This window comes from Capricornis sumatraensis, chromosome 16 (genome assembly GCF_032405125.1).
Source record: "Capricornis sumatraensis isolate serow.1 chromosome 16, serow.2, whole genome shotgun sequence".
NCBI classification, from domain to species: Eukaryota; Metazoa; Chordata; class Mammalia; order Artiodactyla; family Bovidae; genus Capricornis; species Capricornis sumatraensis.
The window spans coordinates 31,032,463-31,054,365 of NC_091084.1; the positions used below are offsets into that span (position 1 = coordinate 31,032,463).

Consider the following 21,903-nt stretch of genomic DNA (forward strand, 5'->3'; position numbering starts at 1 on the left):
TTAGTTCTTCGCTTTCTGCCATAAGGGTGATGTCATCTACATATCTGAGGTTATTGATATTTCTCCCGGCCATCTTGAATCCAGCTTGTGCTTCCTCCAGCCCAGTGTTTCTCATGATGTACTCTGCATATAAGGTAAATAACCAGGGTGACAATATACAGCCTTGACGTACTCCTTTCCCGATTTGGAATCAGTCTGTTGTTCCATGTCCAGTTCTAACTGTTGCTTCTTGACCTGCATACAGATTTCTCAGAATGCAGGTCAGGTGGTCTAGTATTCCCATCTCTTGAAGAATTTTCCACAGTTTGTTGTGATCCACACAGTCAAAGGCTTTGGCATAATCAGTAAAGCAGAAGTAGACATTTTTCTGGGACTTTTGCTTTTTCGGTGATCCAGTGGATGTTGTCAATTTGATCTCTGGTTCCTGCCTTTTCTCAATCCAGCTTGAACATCTGGAAGTTCACAGTTCACATACTGTTGAAGCCTTGCTTGGAGGATTTTGAGTATTACTTTGCTAACGTGTGAGATGAGTGCAATTGTGCGGTAGTTTGAGCATTCTTTGGCATTGCCTTTCTTTGGGATTGGAATGAAAACTGAACTTTCAGTCCAGTTCTGTGGCCACTGCTGAGTTTTCCAAATTTGCTGGCATATTGAGTGCAACACTTTCACAGCATCGTCTTTTAGGACTTGAAATGGCTCAACTGGAATTCCATCACCTCTACTAGCTTTGTTCATAGCGATGCTTCCTAAGGCCCACTTGACTTCCCATTCCAGGATATCTGGCTCTAGGTGAGTGATCACACCATCGTGATTATCTGGGTCATGATCTTTTTTGTATAGTTCTTCTGTGTATTCTTGCCACCTCTTCTTAATATCTTCTAGTTCTATTAGGTCCATACCATTTCTGTCCTTTATTGTGCCCATCTTTGCATAAAATGTTCCCTTGGTATCTCTAATTTTGTTGAATAGATCTTTAGTCTTTTCCCATTCTATCGTTTTCCTCTATTTCTTTGCATTGATCACTGAGGAAGGCTTTCCTTTTTTTAAACCATATAAAAAATGTTAAAAAACCATTCTTAGTTCATGGACTGAACAAACCAGATAGCAGGCTAGATTTGGCCTGTGACCAACAGTTTGCCAATTTTTGGTAAACTATCACTTTAGAAAAGCATTTCCTGACCGTCTAAGTGAAAATAACTCCCACAGGTAACCCCTCATCAATCTTTAGTGCCCTCATTTCCTTGTTAAGTATTTATTTTCTCATGGGTCAGAAATTTGGTCAGTTCTTCACCTGTGTGTCTTTAGCGTCTAAAACAGTGTTTATTGACAATATAATACTTGCTGGAATGACTGAATACCAATGACATTTGAATTTTAACTGTAGACTGCTATCTGGTCTCCCTTTATTCAGTCTCTTTCCTACTCTAATTTCATATGTATATTTTTAAATATCCTATCCAGAAGAAACAAATTTCAGAGTTACACTTTTTCTACATTTGAGACTCAAAAGTAGCTCCTGCTGTTTAGTGGCTGAATTTTGACCATCAGTTCAGTTCAGTCGCTCAGTCGTGTCCGACTCTTTGCGACCCCACGAATTACAGCACAGGCCTCCCTGTCCACCACCATCTCCCAGAGTTCACTCAAAGTCACGTCCATCGAGTCAGTTATGCCATCCAGCCATCTCATCCTCTGTCGTCCCCTTTTCCTCCTGCCCCCAATCCCTCCCAGCATCAGAGTCTTTTCCAATGAGTCAACTCTTCGCATGAGGTGGCCAAAGTACTGGAGTTTCAGCTTTAGCATCATTCCTTCCAAAGAACACCCAGGGCTGATCTCCTTTAGAATGGACTGGTTGGATCTCCTTGCAGTCCAAGGGACTCTCAGGAGTCTTCTCCAACACCATAGTTCGAAAGCATCAATTCTTTGGCGCTCAGCTCTCTTCACAGTCCAACTCTTGCATCCATATATGACCACAGGAAAAACCACAGCCTTGACTAGACAGACCTTTGTTGGCAAAGTAATGTCTCTGCTTTTCAATATGCTATTTTTCAATTTTTCAGGTTTGACCATACCATTCTAGAATTAACAAGATTCTGATAATTCATTTGTCTTTGATCTTGGCCCTGCTGTGGCTACGGCCCTTTCCAACCAAATCAGTTTTTATCAGTCTCTGCATCTTATTTCCTACTTCTCTCCACTACCCCATCCCATTTATTGTAAATTAGCCTTGTTCCATGTACTCTTGCCTGGAAAATCACATGGACGGAGGAGCCTGGTAGGCTGCAGTCCATGGGGTCGCTAAGACTCGGACATGACTGAGTGACTTCACTTTCACTTTTCACTTTCATGCATTGGAGAAGGCAATGGCAACCCACTCCAGTGTTCTTGCCTAGAGTCCCAGGGATGGGGGAGCCTGGTGGGCTGCTGTCTGTGGGGTTGCACAGAGTCGGAAATGACTGAAGTGACTTAGCATGATTTATTTCCTTCAGAGCAGCGTCCTAAAAACCTTTTGTGGATTGTGAGCCTCTTTGAGAATCTGAAGAAATTTGTGTCTCTCTGTCAGATGCCCATGTAAACAAGTTTTGCCTGTGATTTCAGAGAAATCTCTAAGCTTTCTCTTGCTTGTCAACTTGTCCACTGCTCATTGCATGCTTAGCCTCTTTCCTGATGTGAGAGAACTCCCCTCCACTGCACTTTGTCTTCATTTCCTCTCAGAGTCCACCCCACCTTTGCATCCCTTTTCCATCTATTGCTGATTTGCTGTTGAGAAATTTCAGCCTCTCCCTTACTGCTGTGTCCTCCTTCAGCAAATGAACACAACAGGTCAAAAAGTCATCCTCGCAGGCACGTCCCTGCGTTGTGTTCATTCTCTCCTTTCCCGTGTAATTGAGTTTTTTTCAAAAGAGCAATCTATACACCTGCTGTAGTCACTTTCCAGTCACACTGCCACCCACTGCACTTGGGCTCCTCCTGCCTCTAACACTGCCTTGAAGTGGACCTCAGAAAGGTCATAGGTGACCTCCCAATTTTGATAACCTCTGTACAAGTTTCAGTCTGTCCCCAGCTCTGCCATCCCTTGATGTGTGTTCTTCCCTTGACTGTTACGTACTTAGATATCTACAAGTTTGTTCTCCTTGGCCGTTCCATCTCTTTCTCTTCCCTAAGATTCCCTTTCCCCTGTAGATGAAGGGTGGGTATTCCCTGGGAACTCTCCATGGGTCCCCCTTTTCTCTCTGTATTCTCTCCCTAGGTGACTGCATTTATACGTACAGTTTCAACATTCATAAATTCACTGAACCAGATGCATTTCCTCCAGATGGTTCTATCTAACAACTTGGACAGACATTTCAAATTCAGTTGTCTAAAGTGATTTCCCTTCCTCCTCATAGAAACTTCTTTAGTCCCAGTCTTAGAAATATCACCATAAACTTGCACGTCTTTACAGATAACCCTTCATATTAAAGCCATGTTCGTTTTGCCTCCTAGCCATCTATGTAATCTGCGCTTCTCAATCCCCAGTGCCACTGCAGTCATTTTATAACTGTTCTTACTGCCTCTGGCTTTAAAGGTAATCTCTGCTTCCCCACTGCTGTCATAGTGATCTTTTGAAAATACAAATCTAATCATGCTTCTTTCCTGCCCGAAAATGTTACTGATGAGCTGGAGCCCTCAGGATGAGGCCTGCACTTCCTTGAAGAGAGACTTCAAACTCATAAAGGCATTTAAGACCTTTCATGATTTGCCTCAGCCTTTATCCCCTTCAACATCTTATGCCTCTTTCCCACATTGGCCAGGGCCTCAGCTCTGCTGAACTGTGTGTAATTTCACTCCATGCCATGCTCTTTTGTACCTCTGTCCTTTGTATGTGTTATTCTCTCTGCCTGCAGTATCTCCCTTCAACACTAATTTATTATCCTTCAGAAGTTGGAGTAAGCTTTTCATCCTTTCTGCAGTGGTTTTCCTGGCTCTTCTCCTTGACTAAGTGAGTCACCTTTCTGCTGTGCGTTCATACTCATTCCTCTGGCGTGTGTATTCCTCTGGCATGGCTGGAGACACACTGCATTCCAGTAATTTTAAAAAATCTTTCATTTTTTTTAACATTAAAAAAATTAGAGTATAGTTGCTGTATAATACTAAGTTACAGGTATACAATATAATGATTCATAATTTTTAAGGGTTATACTACTCCATTCCTGGTTATTATACAAGATTGGATACTTATTCCACTGATTGAAAGATCTGTTTGTCACAGACTAGCAGATCCTTGAAGGCAGAAACTGTCTTTTATCTCTATATTCATCCCTTAACCCAGAAACGGGCTTATATATATTGTAATGAATGAATGGGTGAATGAATTGATTTAATTTCTCCTACCAGCCTAGAATCCCATGGATAGAGGAGCCTGGCAGGCTACAGTCCATGGGGTCGCAAGAGTCGGACATGACTTAGCAACTAAACTACCACCACCAGCCTGAGGTCCATCTCCCTGTGTATTCTTTCCCCCCCCCCCCCCGCCCCCGCCAAGGTTTACTTGTTTGTTTATTTTATTTTTGGCTGCATTGGGTCTTGTTGCCACGAACAGGTTTTCTCCAGTTGTGGCAAGCTGGGACTCCTCTTTCTTGCTGCGCGCAGGCTTCTCATTTCGGTGGTTTCTCTGTTGCAGAGCTTGGGCTCTGGGGCTCAGGGACTCGGTAGCTGTGGTGTGCAGGGTTAGTTGCCCCTCAGATGTGGGATCTTCCTGGACCAGGGATCAAATCTGGGCCCTCGGCAGTGAAAGTGCCAAGTCCTAACCACTGGACCACCAGGGAATTGTAGCCGGTGACACACACAGAGAAATGTGCCAGCAGAAGTCATAACTAACGGGAATAAATTCCCAAAGGAGAAGTGTTACTCTTTAACTGGAGCTACTGAGATGCATTATATGCCTCCTTGATGTTTCTTCATCTTCTTTAGTTCTTAGTAATTTTCTTAGTTCTGTGGCCTCCTCATATGATGGAACCATGTATGATGATATCAAAAATTATAAGCATTCAAAACAAAGAATTTCAAACAGTCTGTGGTTATGGATGTTATTTGTGAGTTGATCCATGAGTAAAACCTTTGTAGTTGAAGAAATTTGGTATTTTTAAACCAAAAAGAGTAAACATTTTGGAGACAGAAGGGTGCTGAGTTACCTGCCACCTAGTTCAGTGGTCTGCAGTGCTGAGGAATCTCACAGGAAAAGAAAGGAGCTATGAGCAGGCACCCAGAACCTCATTCACTGAAGGCCAGATGTGCCCAAGCCTGTTTATTAGAGTCTTTTTCAAAATAACTTTGGAATCTCCACATAAAATTGGGAGATGGGAAAACTCCAGGTGAGTGATTTCTGCTCTAAGGTAAATCAGGAGTAATTTAGGGGAGGAGATGAAATCTATGCATTTTAGTTGGGAGTAGGGAGGAAAACACATCGGCCTCTGTCAGTTGCAAGTTAGATCAGATGTCACTGGTATTCCTAGGAACTGTGTCACATCTAATCACTGCAGATGATTTAGGTGTTGATTACTTAAACTCTCTCCGATTTCCAATGCTGGAGTGGTGCCTAGAACAACACTGAGGCATGAAGATAGACATTGCCATCCTTCGGAAGAATTTTGAAATGTGTTGAATATTTCTCCATGAACCTAATACTAATACAAGAGGAAGAATGAACTATTCTAAGATTTAAGCCAGTTTTTTAATTCCAGAATATGAATTACATAGCAATTTATCCTTCACTGACATTTGAAAGGATTTTGAAAGGAAGACTGAGATTGGGCACCTGCCTGTCTGCCTTAGATACTTCTTGGGAGCAGAGCCATCGTGTCTTACTCCTCTTTGCATCAGGAACAGATAGTGTGTAAATGGTTTTTGAATGAATGGACAAGTAAAAGAAAGTGCTTTGTTTGCAAAGTTGTCCTAGTAGTACATAATTCCTTGAAATATAGAACTTCATGTGTTTTTCCAAAATGTCTTCATCATTACATTTTATATGTAAACATTATTGTCTGTAATACTTATTTTGGATTCACTTAGGTTCTCCTGTGGAAAATATTCTTTATCGCTTCATCACAAATAAAAGAGCCATTAAAGGATTAAAATGCTGCTATTAACATAAAATAAAAATCCTCAAATGTTAGGATATTTATGGGTAGTGTAGAATTTGCTGTTAAAGATATGTTTGGAAGTTCTCAAATAACCCCTAGAGATTAGGGTGGGGGTAATAAATTCTACACGTTTATTATTTTAGAATTAACTTTCACTTAGGAAATGACATTAGCTTCATTGCATTCCTAATCTCTGGAAGCTAAATATGATTTAAGGTCTTAGCTTGGCAAGGATATTTTTCTATCTTTGGTGGTAAGGAAAGGATACAATTTTGATGATCTATTTATTCTCCAAGGACATCATTATCCAGAAGGAATAGGTTTGTTGCCTCTTGCCTATACTTTGTCTTGGAATGCTGTGCTCATCAGAGAAAGCCAGAGTGGAAAGTGTAGCTGGCTGTTTGGGCCCAGTTTCCAGAAATACTTGGTCCCATGTAGCATGGTATCTCCCGTTTCCTCTTTTCAGGGCTGCTATAGTGCCAAGTGAAAGAAAGTGAAAGTGTTAGTCACTCAGTTGTGTACGACTCTTTGCGACCCCCCATGGACTATCACCCTACAGGCTTCTCTGACCACGGAATTCTCAAGGCAAAACTACTGAAGCCAGTTGCCTTTCCCTTCTCTAGGGGATCTTCCCGACCCAGGGATTGAACCCTGGTCTCTGCTGCATTGCAGGCAGATTCTTTATCATCTGAGCCACCATGGGTTTAGTTGGAGCTCCTCTTTGTTATCTTTTTGTAGACATTTGGACTTAGTCTTTTGATTTCTAGGCAAGTCTGATTCCCTGGAAAGCCAGCAGTGTTACCTTGTTTACTGCACCTTCCAGGAACTGATGAATTTAAAGGGGGTTATGGGAGAGACTGGAGAGGCAGAAAGAACTTCACTTGTAGCACCTTTTTGCAGGATTTTTTCTCCTAGTTCTTTCTCAGCTCGGGGGGACTTTTATATGGAATTGGAAGTTCACAGTGGACCAGAGCTCTTTAACATAACAATGATGGCTTTTGTTTTTGACTAAACTGTCTGGATTGTTTAAACAATGGGTGCTTATTTTTTTAAGTGTGCTTAAAGTAGTCAACCTGTCAGTATATTTCAAATGAAAAGAAAGTTCTTGGATGGAAGTAAAGTCAGTCTTTTCTTATTCCAACTACAAGGCCACAAAGAAAGAGTTAATGCTTTCTGTCATTTTGGAAAGTACTTGGAAACTTTAAACATTGGCAGTTAGTTTAATGACTGCTTGATAGCTCTGTAGTACTCTGTTTTGGAGTAGATTGAATTAGGGTTGTACAGTTACGTATTGTGAAAGTTTAAAATATAGAACATAGCAATGTGAATCTCATGTTTCTTTTAAAGATTAATCATCTTTTGTTATTTCTGCTTTGGTTACTTTACCTGTTGGTTAGTGTGTGTTTAGTTGGTAGAACTCTCTTGTTGGAACACTCTCAGAGCATAGAATTTATGCATTTAGCAATGTAGTCCCCTGGTAAGTGTTAGGAAATCCCCAGATGTCTTTGTGAAATGCATAGACTACCAGGTTGTTCCATAAGGATAATGCCGGAAAAGAAAGAATTAAATCAGAAACTTTAAGGATTTGAAAATGGGCTTCATGTTACTTTAATAGTAGCTGAAAAAATTTATCGAATATTGTAGTATAGATAATTTATTGGATTCCTCTAAATATTTCTAGTTTTAGATTTTAGCCATTATGGTACAAAGTTCTTTGTAACTAACTGTATGGTCTTGGGTAAGTCATCTGGCCTTTTGGAGCTTCAGTTTCTAAAATCACATCAATAATAATAACTACAATGTGGATGCCACATTATAGTTTTCTGAGTGTTTTTACGTAAATTACATGACTTCTGTAAATTATTTCATCTATTCCTTGTAACACTGCAGTAAATAAATTTAGACACTGAGACCTCAGACTAACCCTTCCTTCTCTTCAGTGGTGCCACGCATCCACAAACGAGCCGGACTGGCCCCTCAGACTGGGGGGCTTTACCTGTCTGCATTTAATTTGGGGGTTGTCAGTATCAGTCGGAGGTTCAAGAAAATCTGTCCTTAATTCCTTAATTTGTTCTTTTATATGGATTTTGTTTCTGGCATCTGAAATTCTTGTCTCTTTCTAGAAAGAACTCTTAGTCTCTGAATTGGTGAATGTCTATTAATCAAGTTGTTTAAATGGACCGTGTTTCTTGAGAATTTGTTCAAAATTGGTTAAATCCTTAGTATTTTTTTTTAAGTAGGTTAAAAGTTAGAGGGAAAGAAAAGTTTTTGCCTTCTGTAAGTACAACTGAAATTAAAGTGCTTTCTTCAGTTATCCTTGGATGCATTTCACCCTTTATGTGGTCAATTCACCATCCTTTCACAAATGCTGCTGCCCACCATTAAGTCTCTTATCACAGGGCATTTAAAAATGATGCCATAAAATGCATGTTGAGAATCTTTGGATCTCAAATGTATAGAAATCACATCTAAATGTCAATTCCTGAGTTAAGGAACTGACTATTTTGGCAATTTCAGTCTCTTAATATTTAGTAGACAAGAAATTATGATACTATAGATTATTCCTTATGTGTCTGTAAACTTGTTGAAAATATTTTTTTATTGGGGCTGTGTATTTCTGCCATTGTACTGATTTGCTTACTTGAGTTAAAGTCATTCTTTAATTGTTTTGGGCTGTATCTATAGGTTGAAATTTAGGACTGTCCCCTGTGTACTGTGCACCAAAGGTGACTTATCAATGTTCAGTTACTACACAGCTCCTGTATGTCTGTATTGAAGCCATATGGCTGGGTTTATTTATTTCAGTATTAAGTTATTTTATAATAATATCCATAGGAATGATGATGATTGATAAATAGAGGCTAAATTTTCCAAATTCATTTGTGTCTCCTCTGGGCATTTCTTTGGGATATGTTCAGATTTATGGGTTGGTTTTTTTTTTTTTTTTTCCCTGATTTTAAAATAATTTTCCTTTGTTGTAGGATGAGCAGTTCTTAGGTTTTGGCTCAGATGAAGAAGTCAGAGTACGAAGTCCCACAAGGTCTCCTTCAGGTATGACCCATTAAACATGACCCGTTAAACACATGACGCCTTGAAGTTTTGTTTGTTAAGAGACTGACTTCCCCTTGCCTTCTTTGCGTGTAAAAGGTGGTCTTAGATTTCTTTTGGAGAAATTGTTCCCTTTCCCTCACACTGAGTAGGAAATGGCTTATGAACTAGCGCTCTTTATGGGGCTCCTCTCTGTTAGATCACTTTTGGTTTATCTTTAATTATGCTTCTCTATGGGAACCACCTGTGGCATGGGCCTAGATTTCTCTCGAATGCTTATAAAACTTGGTAGGCAAAATGAAGGTTACTTACTAATGATAGCATCCTCAGATTTATGCATTTTGAATTGTACAAATAATTTGACCATTGTTTTATTTTTTATTATTATTATTTTTTTGACCGTTGTTTTAAACAGATGAAATTTGGTCTACTTTTGTCAAAGAACTAAAAACAAAATATTGGCACTCTATAAAACTGTTTTACCTGATCCTTGAAAAACTATGTTAAAGAAGATAAAAATGACATGGGTGTTTCCATTTGTTAACAATATTTGCCATTGTTCTCACCAAGAAAATATCTAGAATGAGTTGAAATTCTAGACTTAACAGCAGTTTCCTGCGAGATGATCCTCAGTGGAAATAACATCTAATGGCTTGAAGAATTCTGTTCTGTATAAGAGAGAGAGAGAGATCTTATGATGAAAAAAAATTCCCCACTTGTGCTGCCATTCTGATTTCTTGTATGGTTGTCTTTGATTTTATGTAGATAGACAGGCTAGTTAAATATGACGTTAGCCATGCTTTTGGTTCTTGTCGTTGACGTTTGTGATTGTTACCATTTGCATTTCATTCAAGAGTCATCATGTACTATATAGTAATCTAACTCAAACACAGTATGTTAACAATTTTTCCTTTCCCAAGTGGTGATAGTATTGCTATTCTAGCTGGAAGGACTTAACCAGTAGTATTTCTGTACCTGTGCCATTTAGAGAGTAGCAATTTTCTCTTTTAAGATGTGATAAAATCTTAAAACTTAGAAGGTGATTTTAGAGATTGTCTAGTCTAACCCTTCACTTATAGATAACAAAATGAGGCCAGGAAAAGACACGCTGAGCAGTTACTTCTAACTGATTTGTGAGTTCTTTGAGTATATTGTGGATTATGGAAGTTAGCAGCAGAGCTGGACTTTTCTCTGTTGTGCCTTTTTCTACGTGTTCACCAAAAGTTTCTTGTAAAAGATGAATCAAAGAGGTTTTCAGAATTAGTAAAGGCCTATGAGTGGCCACATTCAGATTTACCAAGATTATAAGGAATCTTGTGGTGTACATCTGGCTAGGGTTTAATTTTTTGATTCACAACCCTTGATGGTTTCCTCTTGTTTTTTTTCCCTTGGCTGTCAGTGTATCTTGAATATTGTCTTTTTTTTAAAAAATTTTAAAAAACCCATCTATATACTTTATTATTTTAAAGAATTGAGGCATAGTTTTTCTGCTGTCCTCTAGTCCATTTTGTTGTAATTTGTTGTTTTTAGTAAATACTGAGAACAGATATGTGAATCCTTAATCTGTTAAGAGAAGTCTCAAGTTAATTGGTGAGGAAAGCATTTATATTTAGAAAGCTCAACAATCAGACCTTTGTTGATTTCTGTTCTGTTAGGAACCCAGTTCCATAGTCTAAAATGTTCATCATAATGGCATAAATCTCTTCTGGTGCCTGTTAGGGGAAGTTTTAATCTCAGAAGAATGTTGAGTCATATAAAACATTGAAAAGTCATGAGAGAAGAAAAGATGTGACAGACGAGGCAACTCTTATTTATACATTTAGAAAGTACAGACAATACAAAGAATTTTAGGGAGTTCCCTGGTGGCCTAGTGGTTAGGATTCTGGGCTTTCATTGCTGTGACCAGGGTTCAATTCCTGGTCAGGAAACTGAGATCCCGCAGCAATACCCCCTCCCACCCAAAAGAAAAGAATTTTAGAAAACTATGGTTTTCTGAAGCCTCTTAATACATAGCAAATTGAGTTGATTAAATGTTGGCAGATTCCTTTTATTTAGAATAGAAGAAATCTGATTTAAATAGTCAGTTTGCTGTTGACGTCAATTATGGTTAAATCTTTTTTGTAATTTAAGACTGGTTCAAGAGCCTATAGGTAGGGGAGTAGCTTAACGGATATCTCATGCCATTTCACTGATTAGTTCACCTGCCACTGAGTTCAATGATCTTTTTCTGATGTCTCATGAATGAATTTTTTTTTTTTTTCAGTGAAACTTCCTTAACTTACTTTGGCAAAGCAAATTGAAAATATAGGAAGCTGAGCAGCCTGTAGAAGTTGGTGTATTATTGTAACCTATGGAAGTTGGTATATTATTGATTGGAGAGCACCTTGTTCATATTTATTAAAGCCAAAATTCTGAGTTGAAAAAAAGGGGATGACTTACTATAAATGTGTTCTCAAATGTTACCCTTGATGACTAGAATATGGAAAAGGTCATCAGATTTTTTTTTAACAGATTTTTTTTTTTAATTCAGAAAAAAAGCCTTATTCACCTAAAGATGTAAGAAAATTAGTTTCGTATATTAACTGCTCAGTTGAAAACCTCTTTGATTATCTTAGTTTTTCTATCAAAAAAGGAGTTAAGGGTTCTTTTAGGTAGAATGTTATTTACTTGATTTATTTGAGGCTGGTTTTTGGTGAAAAGAAACTTAAGCACAATAAAGATGTTTTATTGACTGATTAAACCCAGATAGAGTTCAGTACAGAATGACTTTTGCTAAATTATCTTCAGTTTAGTTAAGACCTAAACTGCAAAGCTAAATATATGCTCTTCATTGTTTAATTTCTATACACAGTTAAAACTAGTCCTCGAAAGCCTCGTGGGAGACCTAGAAGTGGCTCTGACCGAAATGCAGCTCTCCTCTCAGACCCACCTGTGTTCTCCCCTCTAAATAAATCAGAGACCAAATCTGGAGATAAGATCAAGAAGAGAGATTCTAAAAGTATAGAAAAGAAGAGAGGAAGACCTCCCACCTTCCCTGGAGTAAAACTCAAAATAACACACGGAAAGGACATTTCCGAGTTACCAAAGGGAAACAAAGAAGATAGCCTGAAGAAAATGAAACGCACGCCTTCCGCTACATTTCAGCAAGCCACAAAGATTAAAAAATTAAGAGCAGGTAAACTCTCTCCTCTCAAGTCAAAGTTTAAGACAGGGAAGCTTCAAATAGGAAGGAAGGGGGTACAAATTGTACGCCGGCGAGGACGGCCTCCATCAACAGAAAGGATAAAGACCCCTTCAGGTCTCCTCATTAACTCTGAACTGGAAAAGCCCCAGAAGGTCCGGAAAGACAAGGAAGGAACACCTCCACTCACAAAAGAAGATAAGACAGTAGTCAGACAAAGCCCTCGAAGGATTAAGCCGGTTAGGATTATTCCTTCTTCTAAAAGGACAGATGCAACAATTGCTAAGCAGCTCTTGCAGAGGGCAAAAAAGGGGGCTCAAAAGAAAATCGAGAAAGAAGCAGCTCAGCTGCAAGGAAGAAAGGTGAAGACACAGGTCAAAAACATCCGACAGTTCATCATGCCTGTTGTCAGTGCCATCTCCTCGCGGATCATCAAAACCCCTCGGCGGTTCATAGAGGATGAAGATTATGACCCTCCAATTAAAATTGCCCGACTGGAGTCTACACCGAACAGTAGATTCAGTGCCACATCCTGTGGATCTTCTGAAAAATCAAGTGCAGCATCTCAGCACTCCTCTCAGATGTCTTCAGACTCTTCCCGATCCAGTAGCCCCAGTGTCGATACCTCCACAGATTCTCAGGCCTCTGAGGAGATTCAGGTCCTTCCTGAAGAGCGGAGTGATACCCCCGAAGTCCATACGCCACTGCCTATTTCCCAGTCCCCAGAAAATGACAGTAGTGACCGGAGAAGCAGAAGGTATTCGGTGTCGGAGAGAAGTTTCGGATCCAGAACCACGAAAAAATTATCCAGTCTGCAAAGTGCCCCCCAGCAGCAGACCTCTTCCTCGCCCCCTCCACCCCTGCTGACACCACCGCCCCCTCTGCAGCCAGCTTCCAGTATCTCTGACCACACACCTTGGCTCATGCCTCCAACCATCCCCTTAGCATCACCATTTTTGCCTACTTCCGCCGCTCCCATGCAAGGGAAGCGAAAATCTATTTTGCGGGAACCGACATTTAGGTGGACTTCTCTAAAGCACTCTAGGTCAGAGCCACAGTACTTTTCCTCAGCAAAGTATGCCAAAGAAGGTCTTATTCGCAAACCAATCTTTGATAATTTCCGCCCCCCTCCACTAACTCCTGAGGATGTCGGCTTCGCGTCCGGGTTTTCTACGTCTGGTCCTGCTGCTTCAGCCCGACTGTTTTCACCTCTCCATTCTGGAACAAGGTTCGATATGCACAAAAGGAGCCCGCTTCTGAGAGCTCCGAGGTTTACTCCGAGTGAGGCTCACTCTAGGATATTTGAGTCTGTAACCTTGCCTAGTAATCGAACTTCTGCTGGCACATCTTCTTCAGGAGTATCTAACAGGAAAAGGAAAAGAAAGGTGTTTAGCCCTATTCGATCTGAACCAAGATCTCCTTCTCACTCTATGAGGACAAGAAGTGGAAGGCTTAGCACTTCTGAGCTGTCACCTCTCACCCCACCGTCTTCTGTCTCCTCCTCGTTAAGCATTTCTGTTGGTCCTCTTGCCACTAGTGCCTTAAACCCAACTTTTACTTTTCCTTCTCATTCCCTGACTCAGTCTGGGGAATCTGCAGAGAAAAACCAGAGACCAAGGAAGCAGACTAGTGCTCCAGCAGAGCCATTTTCATCCAGTAGTCCCACTCCTCTCTTCCCTTGGTTCACCCCAGGCTCCCAGACTGAACGAGGGAGGAATAAAGACAAGGCCCCCGAGGAGCTGTCCAAAGAGCGAGATGCTGACAAGAGCGTGGAGAAGGACAAGAGTAGAGAGAGAGACCGGGAGAGAGAAAAGGAGAATAAGCGGGAGTCCAAGAAAGAGAAGAGGAAAAAGGGATCAGAAATTCAGAGTAGCTCGACTTTGTATGCTATGGGTAAAGTTTCCAAAGAGAAGGCTGTTGGTGAAGATGTGGCCGCTTCATCTTCTGCCAAAAAAGCAACCGGGCGGAAGAAGTCTTCATCACTCGATTCTGGGACTGATATTGCTTCTGTGACTCTTGGGGATACGACAGCTGTCAAAACCAAAATACTTATAAAGAAAGGGAGAGGAAATCTGGAAAAAAGCAACTTGGACCTCGGCCCAACTACCCCATCCCTGGAGAAGGAGAAAACCCTCTGCCTTTCCACTCCTTCATCTAGCACTGTTAAACATTCCACTTCCTCCATAGGCTCCATGTTGGCTCAGGCAGACAAGCTTCCAATGACTGACAAGAGGGTTGCCAGCCTCCTAAAAAAGGCCAAAGCCCAGCTCTGCAAGATTGAGAAGAGTAAGAGTCTTAAACAAACTGACCAGCCCAAAGCACAGGTACTCTTTTCCATCTTGCCTGTTAAAATCAACAGTTTCTCAAGCCCCTTCTAGGAGCAGGTTTGAGGCTGTTTCAGTTAATATCCAGTTATGGGAATCAGGAAAAGGTGGTGGCATTTGCAGTGGTCCTTTAAGAACCGATAGGATTTTGATAGGTAGAAAATGATAGAGGAACATTTAAAGAGGAGGAACAGTGTAGATAGAGACAGAAAAGTATAAAATATATGGGAAGAGCAGGGGATAGCTGGACGGCTTCATGAAGGCAAGTGATGAACTAAGACCTGAAGGTGCGTGGGGCCATATTACATTGAATGCCAAGTTGTTTGTACTTAATGGGTTTGGTGTGATGGAATCTCACTTAATTTTGAAGGTCCATGTCTGCAGTCTAATTGTTTCACTGTTGTTTGCTATAGAAAACAGGGAGGGGGCAGATCTTTTCCCCTGAGTAGTGAGTGACTAGAACAGTAGATGACAGGTGTTTGCAGAGTTCATATGAGAAGCACTTGGCCTCAAGCTGTGGCACAGAAAAGCTGTGCAATTCAGTTAGTTAAGATGATGACAAACAGAGTTTTGTAAAGTGCAGCACTTTTTAATTTTTCTACAAAGTGAGCTAGACACTGGCCTTTTATGAGAAAACCTGCCAATCTTTAGATTGTTGTTTAAAATTGCCATCTAGTAGTTGCATGTTTATATTGACATATCAAGGTTAAAATGACCACAAAGTTAGGCTTTAATGTAATTCAGCCTAGTGGCACATTTGCATTTAGTAATTCTGCCATTTGGGAGGTCTCGCAGGAATATGATGAGACTTCTGACACCATTTTGGATGTTTTTGGTTAACCTCCTAGTGATAGGAGCTGCAGCTCCCTAAAATGTGAGACATTTCTGTTTGGAGCTGTGGCCTTTTATGCCTCCGTTTGTAAGTTATTTCCCCCTCCTTCTCTACTGATCAGAGAAACAGTCTGTTGTTAGATAAGCCCTATTTAAACGAGACTGAACTCCTTGATAATACAGACTGGCAGCTTGAATTTTTTTGAGGGGAATTTTAAAGAAGTAGTATAATTGGGAATAGAAGCTTAGTTGATTTCTGTTTTTTTATTTGAATCCTTTTCTGCCAATTTTAGAAGTAGGTGATTTCTATATATTGATATGGCATATCAGCTGGGGATAACTAGAGTTGTATGTGTTGACTCTAGACTATAATAAGTTAATCAACTATACCTTGGCTTCATTCAATTTTGTTTTCAACACAGATGGTTGTTATTGTTTGTTCTGGGCTTGCCTCCTACTCAGGGTCAAGAAAGTGACTCCTCGGAGACCTCTGTGCGAGGACCCCGGATTAAACATGTCTGCAGAAGAGCTGCTGTTGCCCTTGGCCGAAAACGAGCTGTGTTTCCTGATGACATGCCCACCCTGAGTGCCTTACCATGGGAAGAACGAGAAAAGATTTTGTCTTCCATGGGAAATGATGGTAGGTTGGGGATGACCTTGGGTTTGTATGCTGATCATCCTGTGGGTACGCAGTAGGCTCTGCACAGCATTGTATGTTAGGCTGGGCCCCCCAGGAACCAGATGTCAATGGGAGGATTGACCAGGTAAAGATCTTATTAGAGGAAATGCCTGAAATTTGGGGAGGGAGGAAAGCCTGGGGGAGCCGTCAGCCTGCTCTGTAGGTCTGACCGTAGTAAAGGAGAGCGGAAAGGAAGGCCAGGCAGAATCTTCCTGGAGGCCGTGCAGTATGAGACAGCTCGGCAAAGCTGTCAGGGAGCCCTTGGGCAAACACGGACTGTCGGGAGTCTCATGTCTCCTCGGAGCAGGGCCTACCTTAGTGTTGCTGCCATACTCGTCACAGACCGAGGGCAGCCCCTGTGGTGAGTGTGGCCTCTGTACCCCTGGATTTCAGAGTGCCGTTGCTGGGGCCTGTGGCCAGTTATGCTCTCCGTGGTCGGAGGTTCTGAGACATATTCTCATGGTTACCATATCGTACCTAAACTCTGGGTGACTGCTCAAGTGAAATTTAGAGGTTAGAGTCTTCAGAAGCCTTCAGTTCATATTCTGGACTTTTGGTCACTGTATTTTGTTTTTAGTGTTTGGATTTCTGCTACTGTCAAGCTGCAAGTTGTAGGCATTTAGAAGCTTTTAAGTAATTACTTAAAACAGGCTCTGAGTTCTGCATATGACTATTATAGTGAATTTCGTTTCTGGTGTTCCAGTTAGAAGGTTTGAATGTGTATACTGAATATCAGTAGGTTGTGAGAATCTCCCCTCTGCTCACGGGAAGGAACCAGATACTCCCTCAGAGCTGATGACGCATTCCTTTAACAGACAAGTCATCGATCGCTGGCTCAGAAGATGCTGAACCTCTTGCTCCACCCATCAAACCAATTAAGCCTGTCACCAGAAACAAGGCACCTCAGGAACCTCCAGTGAAGAAGGGACGGCGGTCCAGGCGGTGCGGGCAGTGTCCCGGCTGCCAGGTGCCTGAGGACTGTGGTGTTTGCACTAACTGCTTGGATAAGCCCAAGTTTGGTGGCCGCAACATAAAGAAGCAGTGCTGCAAGTGAGTTCAGGTCCCCCCGGGGGGCTGGCCTTGGCCGCTGGCCTGGCCTGCCGCAGAGAAAACGCGTCCCAACACCCAGTATGCTTGTGCTGAGTCTCTTCGAGTTGCACAGTGAGTTGCACAGTTGGACTCTGTGCTGTGCTAGGTTTGGGTCGCGCTTAAATAAGAATACCTTGGGGGCAGTGCTGGGAACCCTCTATATTTGCTGAGGTCAATCAGGTAGCCCTTAGCCACATGGCTGGTTAGCACCTGAAACGTGTTTGGTGTGACTGAGGAACGGCACTTAAAATTTTCATTTAATTTTAAACTTAGCCACATGTACCTAGAGCTATCCGTGCAGTTCTGATGGGTTACTACTTAAATGCTGACAAATTTAGGCATAGTATTTGTTAGGTCAGCTGAAATTACCTTTATGGCATTCAGGAAATATTGGTGACATAAGTCTCTCTGCTCTCAAACTCTCAGAATGTTTTCATGCCTGTGGAAGCCTCTCCCACCATGCACACAGCTTGCAGAATCTTAGTTCCCTGACCAGGAACTGAACCTGGGCCATGGCAGTGAGAGTGGAAGTCATAACCACTGGACTGCCAGGGAATTTTCTGGAAGTTTTGATTATTCTACCTTTTCCCGCTTTTTTTAGTCAGTTGTAAATGCACTTTCTATTCTCTGGGATAATTTGTTTAAAATGGATCCAGAGGGTTGCATAAACAGAAATTTTGGTGTCTGAATATTTCATCAGGTGCCTGGCACCAGGAATAGATATTATCCATAAATATTTGCTGAATGAATGAATAGCATAAATGATATATGTAAAATATACTTGGGAAAAATGCTGCATTATTTACTTAAGGTGAGAGTTTCTAGGACAAACTAGGTAGTTCTGGGCTTTGGTTTAGTCTGGCCCTAAGCAAAAATCTTGTCTTGGTCCCATTAGTGGAAGGAAGTGAGACATTTCACAGATCAACAAAAAAGGTACATGATAGCAAGATAAACTTGCATTAAAATAGGCGTTGCAGTGGATTCAGTTCAATTTTAGACTTCGAATTGAGTTTCATTAAGTTGAGGACTGAAATATATATATCCAAGCCCTAAGACAGACCCTGTAGCATTATAGTGGTAGACAAAGGACTTGTTGGGTAGTTTCAGTCCATTTTGTATTCAGATTACTATGAATATTAATCTCATAAGAAAGCAGAACTAATTTGACTATAAGAAATAATGACTGATCATTTTATGTGGTGCTAGTCAGTACTGAGAAGCAAGACATTTGAGTCCCATTTCAAAAATAAATTGATAATTTCTTCTTTAAATCCTCGAGGTAGGTGGAATTGCTGATCAAAGGATTCAGAGACTTGGATTTAATCTAAATAATGAGCAGTCCTTTTTTCAACTCCCAAAATGATCCTGAATAAAGTTTAACTGATTCTTGCCCTCAAATTAACACTTGTTTCAGTTGCTTTTCCTAAATGAAGTTTGCTTATGGTATTCCTTGTTATTCTAGGATGCGAAAATGTCAGAATCTACAATGGATGCCTTCCAAAGCCTACCTTCAGAAGCAAGCAAAAGGTAGTGTTATAAAAAGATCGTTTCCAAAATGCTTCCTGCTTTAATGTCATGTAGTTGTATACACCTAGTGTAAAGAGAACACGAGATTCTTTTCAAGAACTGCTCTTTCAAGAACAACCCAGGATGGTTGTTGAAGCTGGGTGATAGGTACATGGATGTTCATTTTACTGTTGCTTGGAATATGTTTGAAAATTTCCTTAATAAAAATTTTTTTAAAAATCATATAAAATTACATTATGTTTCATTTCCTCAAAATAATAAAAGTATACCGATTTGACTTACCAACTTGGCATTAACTTTCTTGAGCCTTTCAGGGTCAATGTTAGCTATAGGAAACTCAGACTAAGATTGTTACATTCCTATACTTATATTTTATTTATTTATTTTTATCTTTCATTATTTATTTAAATAATGCTGGGGCTTCATTGTGGTGCTTGAGCTAGAGAATTCTAGAGCCCACATCACGAGGACTTCTCCGGTTGCAGCGTGCGGGCTTAGTTGTGGCATGTGGAATCTTAGGATCAAACCAAGCCCCCTGCATTGGTAGTGGAGTCTTATCCACTGGACTGCCAGGGAAGTCCTTTTAATTATATTTTCAGTAGACTTTACTCATGTGAAAAATCTTGCTTTCTGCACCCCCCTCCAGCTGTGAAAAAGAAAGAGAAGAAATCTAAGACCAGTGAAAAGAAGGAGAGCAAAGAGAGCAGCGTTGTGAAGAACTCGGTGGACTCCAGTCAGAAATCTACCCCATCGGCAAGAGAGGATCCTGCCCCTAAGAAAAGCAACAGTGACCCTCCTCCCCGCAAATCCGTGGAGGACAAGAGTGAGGAAGGGAACACCGCGACCCCAGGACCTGAGGCCAAGCACGTGGCCACGCCCACTTCCAGGAAGTCCAGCAAGCAGGTCTCCCAGCCGGCACCAGCCATTCCCCCACAACCCCCCAGCGCAGCACCACCGAGAAAAGAAGTTCCCAAGACTACTCCCAGTGAGCCCAAGAAAAAGCCACCTCCACCTCCAGAGTCAGGTGAGTGAGGACAGCAGATGGAGCAACCAGCACAGGACACTGGAGTCTTAAACAGCATCTGGAAACCTGAAATGTCTGTTTTTAAGTCTTTGGTACAGGAAAATTAGCTCTCTTCTAACTGTTAAATAATAATAAAAGATAGAAGCGAAAACCAGTCAAGTTGGAGATACTGTGTTAATTTCCTATTTAAAGCCTAGAGTTTAAATAGTTTTTTGTTTTCTCTAATGCCCCCTTCCTCACAGGGCCATCAGTCCTAGAGTCATCATTGCTGTTTAGCATTAACTGAATGTTGAGTGCCATCTGACTGCAGTTTATTTTGAATCCTTTAGGTCCAGAGCAAAGCAAGCAGAAAAAAGTGGCTCCTCGCCCAAATATTCCTGTAAAACAAAAGCCAAAAGAAAAGGTGAGGAGAGATTTGTCTTCTCTGCTATTTCTCAAGCATGGGTTCTGTGCTGTAGGAAGGTGGCCCAGTCCTGAACCATTACAGGACTGAGTGATATTGCATTTTTGCTTCTATGTAGATGGCAGTGAGTTTCTTAAAATCAGCGTACTTACTTCAGGTTTAAGCTTTAGCTCCCTTTTTTTCCCTCTGGTTGTTTTCCCCTTCTTCATAACCCCACATGCTTATGTGTACATTACAGGCTGCTTAGTATAATTTTTTTCCCCCTCAACATCCTTTAGCAGTATTTGTCTATAACAATCACTGTTCTCTGTGTCCACTATTTTTATTATGTGGAGACAGGTCTTTAAGAATCTTCTGATTCTTTCTGTGCCCCCATAATGGTGTGCATGCACGTCTAGGCCAATGCTTTGGAGCACATCAGCAGTGCTGAAAAGAGAGACAAATGCCAAGTTCTTATTAAGTTGTACTCCAGAGTCATTGTCTGTTTCTAACTGTGATGATGAAGCGTGGTCCTGCTGCAAATTTGAAATCACTGATGATCACAGAGCTGGGAAAATTGTCTTGAATCTGATAGGCAGGTTACACAGATGTGGAGCGATCAGCTCCAGATTTGATATGTGCAACTCCCAAGATCTAGGACAGTGGCAGAATAACCTGCTTCCTTCTCATCAGCGTGGCTTCATTGTACTGACAGCCTCAGCAGGCATCATGGACCACAAGGAAGCAAGACGAAGATGCATGAGAGCAAAAATCCTGGCTTGTTTTTTCCAGGGATATAATACATACTTGCCAATAAAATGCCTCAGTGAGGGGTTGAGGAGGCACTGAAGATTGCTTCTCTGTCTGTACAGGATACTTAAATGGAAAGCATGTTTTCCAGAACTAGTAGTACGGTTTGTTGTTTATGTTATTATCTGTTGTGAGAGTGAAGGCAAGCCGGATGTGGATTTGTTTTTTATCCATCTTCTGTCCCCGCAGGAGAAACCACCTCCAGTCAATAAGCAGGAAAATGCAGGCACTTTGAACATCCTCAGCACTCTCTCCAATGGAAATAGCTCCAAGCAGAAAGTTCCAGCAGATGGCGTCCACAGGATCAGAGTGGACTTTAAGGTAAAAGTGCTCAGTGACCACAGAGTGTATTGAGTATTATGGACTTTATGCATTTATTTAAAGTTTTTTTTTTACTTTTGGCTGTCCTTATTGCTGCACGCAGGCTTTCTCTAGTTGGCGGAGAGTGGGGCTACTCTCTAGTTGCGGTACACGGGCCTCTCGCTGTGGTGGCTTCTCTTGCGGAGCACAGGCTCTAGGCGCCAGGCTGCAGAGGCTGTGGCGCAGGGGCTCACTGGTTGTGACTTACGGGCCCTAGAGTATCTAGGCTTCAGTGTCTGTGGGGCATGGGCTTCATTCCTCTGTGGCATGTGGAATTTCCCCAGACCAAAGATCGAACCCATGTCCCCTTCATTGGTAGGCACATGCTTAACTACCCTGCCACCAGGGGAAGTCCAAGTGCTGTGGACTTTAAATCAAGAAAATGATGTTACCTGGAGAAGGAAATGGCAACCCACTCCAGTATTCTTGCCGGGGAAATCCCGTGGACAGAGGAGCCTGGTGGGCTACAGTACATGGGGTTGCAAAGAGTTGGGCTCCACTCAGGTACTAAACAACAACAGCAGAACAG

The 21,903-nt window shown here is 41.4% G+C and overlaps 1 protein-coding gene across 3 annotated transcripts in view; it reads left to right on the top strand.

The window, feature by feature from the left end:
• Positions 1 to 21,903, top strand: part of KMT2A (lysine methyltransferase 2A) — a 73,559-nt gene that overhangs the window by 17,005 nt on the left and 34,651 nt on the right. For all 3 annotated transcript variants that reach the window (XM_068988702.1, XM_068988703.1, XM_068988705.1), the window contains 8 exons: positions 9,101 to 9,170; positions 12,019 to 14,672; positions 15,966 to 16,143; positions 16,998 to 17,232; positions 18,734 to 18,798; positions 19,445 to 19,822; positions 20,152 to 20,225; positions 21,204 to 21,335. In XM_068988702.1, coding sequence (XP_068844803.1) covers positions 9,101 to 9,170; positions 12,019 to 14,672; positions 15,966 to 16,143; positions 16,998 to 17,232; positions 18,734 to 18,798; positions 19,445 to 19,822; positions 20,152 to 20,225; positions 21,204 to 21,335 — 3,786 coding nt within the window. The remainder of the gene's footprint in view (positions 1 to 9,100; positions 9,171 to 12,018; positions 14,673 to 15,965; positions 16,144 to 16,997; positions 17,233 to 18,733; positions 18,799 to 19,444; positions 19,823 to 20,151; positions 20,226 to 21,203; positions 21,336 to 21,903) is intronic.